Raw genomic sequence first — 3,539 nt, forward strand, 5'->3', positions numbered from 1 at the left:
GCTCCCCATCCAGCATCTGTGCTAGGACTTCAGCCTTCTCTCGAGGGTTAATGAGGCCCCCTCCTGAGAGAGGATGAGAGCTTCCAGTTGCCCCCGAACAGAGGATCCTGATAGCATACAACCCCAGCCCGACTGGGACTCCTGCGGGCCCCAGTCCAGGCTGTCAGGCTGAGACCCCACACCCTCCTCACTTTGTCAGTGAACTCGGGGAGTCGGAGGCTTGGTGGAGGCCCAGTCTCAGGTGGGCAGAGGGAGGGGCCCACATCCTGTGGAGACTTGAGATGAGGACCAGAGGAGGCTGAGGGTCCCAGGGGATGCATGTGCAGCCCTCCTGACAGCCCTGGGGGACCATGGGGCATGGTGTTCAGATGTAATGTCACTGATCCCGATGGGAGTGAAGTGAGGGCCTGGGTCAGGTGCCCGGGTTCAGGTCAGCAGAGTGAAAGAAACCAGCTGTGCTAGGAGCAAAGGTAGAATCCTTAGCGGGGGCTCTGGGGCCCCAAGACATCCAGGTCATCATTGCTCTCAGCCCTGGCAGGGTTGTAGGAGTGAGCCCCCTACTCCCGCTTGCCTCTCAGGGGTCCTGGCTGGGGAAGGCCTGGTTCTAAGGGGAGCAAGGTCAGGGACAGAGGGTGGTACCCAGACCTGCTGAGAGTCAAAGTGAAGAGCAGAAGGAGGTTGAGGAACGCCCAGGGCATCATCTCAGCTCTGGGAAGCCCTGGGCTTGGAGCCGTGATGTCATGGCCACAGACTTCCCTTTGGGATCCCAGTGAAGTGATGGCCTTGGTGTGAGGGCCCTGCCTCCGGTCAACACAAGGGGCATCCCCGAACCTGCCAGGGCTAAAGATGAGAACCTTGAGGGAGGACACAGGGAATCACACAGGTCCCGGCACCTGCTGTCAGTCAGGGGCGACTCTCGTGGGGGCATGAGCTTGGGGTCTCAGACATTGGAGACTTGATATAAGGGGCAGGGCCTCAGAGATTGGAGGGGAGATTCTTAGGCTTTGAAGGAGTTTAGGTGAGGACCCTGAGGGAGGACTGAGCAGACCCCGGCCCCTGTGCTCAGTGCTGGGAGGCCAGGCAGGACGTGAGGAGGAACTGAGGACCCGCAGGAGGCCCTGGGCAGTGCGGCCACATGTGGGGACCCTTAGTGCTTTCTGTTCAGGCTCGCATCTTTTTCTGAGTTTCCACGCAGGCCCCCAGAGGGGTGGGACCAGGTCGTGCCAGGATAAAGGTGAACACTACAAGGGAACTCTGAGGGGACCTCCCACCGCACAACTGGGGGGACCTCACAGAGTCCACTCCTCGTACCATCCCATAAGGCTCAGGGCTGTGCCACAGGATACCCCCAAGGTGCCCCTCCATTTCTCTCACAGGAATTCCAGGAACCAGAAGGTGAAGGCAGAAGTCTGAGGCCCGTGTCCTGAGGTCAGAGAGCAGAGGAGGTCCAGGCAGTGCTAGGAGTCAAGGTGAGGAAGGTGGCCTGAATATGCACCAGGGGCTCCCCATCCCAGAACAGAAGGGACCCCACAAGGGCCTAATCCCCACACCTTGTCAGCCCCAGAAATCTCGGACTGTCCTGACTGCAGCCTGGGGAGCCACCCTACTTCCTCCTTCAGGTAGCCAGGGGACTGCCCACCCCAGAGGCATGCCCCTGTGAGGTCTGAGAGCACCCCTCAAGGGGAAACCTGTAAGTGGCCTGTGTCAGAACTCCCAGAGTGCGTGGCTCAGCCGAGGCCTCTCATACCCCCTTCTCCCCCAGACGCGTGGTCCCCATCTGTTCCCCTGCCTCACTTCTGTCTGTGGTTTGATCCCAGGCATTGCATTTGTGGTCAGAATGACTGAGCTCAGCAAGCCTGAGGAAGACCTTCAGGACCCAGGCGAGGCCCAGGGCCTGGAGGAGGTGCAGCTCTTGGGGGCTGAGGTGGGGGAGGCTGCATCAGCCTCGGCCTCCTCCCCCGCAGTCTCCTGCTCTGCCTTGCCCCAGGAAGCTCTGAATGAGATGGTGGCTAACCTGATGAAGTTCCTGCTCCTCAAATATCGGGCCAAGGAGCTGACCTCCCAGGCAGAAATGCTGAAGAAGGTCCTCAGGGATAACCAGGAGCACTTCTTGGAGGTCTTCAGCCAAGCCTCTGAGAGCCTGCAGCTGGTCTGTGGTGTGGAGGTGAAGGAGGTAGACCCCAGGGAGCACACCTACATCATGGTCCCCACCCTGGGCCTCACCTGCGATGCAATGCAGAGCGGTGGGCAGGGCCTGCCTAAGGCCAGCCTCCTGGTGCTGGTCCTCAGCCTGAAGAGGAAGTCTGGGGAACATTCAGCAAATGAGGATGTTTGTCAGGAGGGAGCACTGTGTTTTGGGGAACCCAGAGAGCTGCTGACCCAAGTGTGGGTGCATGAGGGGTACCTGGAGTACTGGCAGGTGTCTGACAACGACCCTGCTTGCTTCGAGTTCCTGTGTGGTGACCAGGCCTGTACAGAGACCAGCAAGTAGGAAGTCATGGAGTATCCACTCAGAATCAACCAATGGTTTTGCATGGCCTTCCCAGCCCCATCTGCAGAGGCTGTGAGGAAGGAGGAAGAGGAGCCCTGACCCAGAGAAGCAGCCAAGCTGATCCTTACCTCTGTGATTGAAGAGGGAGTGGTCAGCCTTCTCAGTAGTGATGGCCTGGGCCACTTGGGGGAACCTGGGGTGTAGCATCTTTCTGTTCCTTTTCTCTGTGATGACATGGAAATTCATCTCTGTTTTTTAAAGGAATTATTCAAGTGTGTTTTTTCAGCTTAAGCCTTAATAAACTTCAGTATCTAACTTTGTGAATGACATCGATCACACATGTATTTGTACTTAACCAGTTAAAGGACCAGAGTTTTGCTGTTTTGTAAAAGAGATTGGGAACTCTCCCATTTTATTTTGTGACCATGAGCAAGATCACATGGAATTGGAATTACAACTATTTTGGATATGTGAACTTAGCAGTATATAGTTGGTGGAAGAATTGGAAAATAAAAAAAAGATTGTAGTGAATTCTCCCTTCTTATAGGTTTTTTGACTGTCCTTTTCTACAGCTAATCCATATCTGTTTACTCGGATTTTGCCAGGTTATTATTTAAGAAAGTAGGAGAAAATTGATGAGATTAATAGCCCCCCTTCTCACTGGTTCATTTAGTCCACAGAACTTCACGGAGCCTCTGCTCTGTGGAAGGCCCTGTGTTAGCAGTGGGGACACTAGGAGAAGCGGGACACCCCATACCCAGAGCAATGGTCTAGGAGCCACAGTCACACAAGGAAGGTGGAGAGACGTTCCATAGTCCCACAGAACAGGCAATACGGGGCATGGAGGTGGGGATCCAGGAGGAGCACTCGAGTGTTGGTGCCTGAGCCAGGGCAGTTTGGGGCTTTGGGAAGCTGGGTTCCTTCTGTGGGAGATGATGGTAATCAACCTGAGTGGTGTCAACAGCCAGACTGTAGATAGTGTCTTACGAGTTATAGGAAAGTCTGGAATCAGACATGCGTGTTAGAAGTGCATCTTCTCTCCAATAAA

At 55.5% G+C, this 3,539-nt stretch overlaps 1 protein-coding gene across 1 annotated transcript; it reads left to right on the plus strand.

The window, feature by feature from the left end:
- The first annotated feature begins 1,837 nt into the window (after positions 1–1,837).
- LOC113888161 (melanoma-associated antigen 1-like) lies at positions 1,838–2,491 on the plus strand. The gene has a single exon (XM_027535456.1). It carries the CDS (start codon positions 1,838–1,840, stop codon positions 2,489–2,491), a length of 654 nt encoding a protein of 217 aa, XP_027391257.1.
- Positions 2,492–3,539: the final 1,048 nt, after the last annotated feature.

The sequence above is a fragment of the Bos indicus x Bos taurus genome, chromosome X, assembly GCF_003369695.1.
Source record: "Bos indicus x Bos taurus breed Angus x Brahman F1 hybrid chromosome X, Bos_hybrid_MaternalHap_v2.0, whole genome shotgun sequence".
Lineage (NCBI taxonomy): Eukaryota > Metazoa > Chordata > Mammalia > Artiodactyla > Bovidae > Bos > Bos indicus x Bos taurus.

Coding starts and splice junctions, on each gene's coding strand:
- LOC113888161 (XM_027535456.1), top strand. CDS start 1,838: ATGACTGAGCTCAGCAAGCCTGAGGAAGACCTTCAGGACCCAGGCGAG.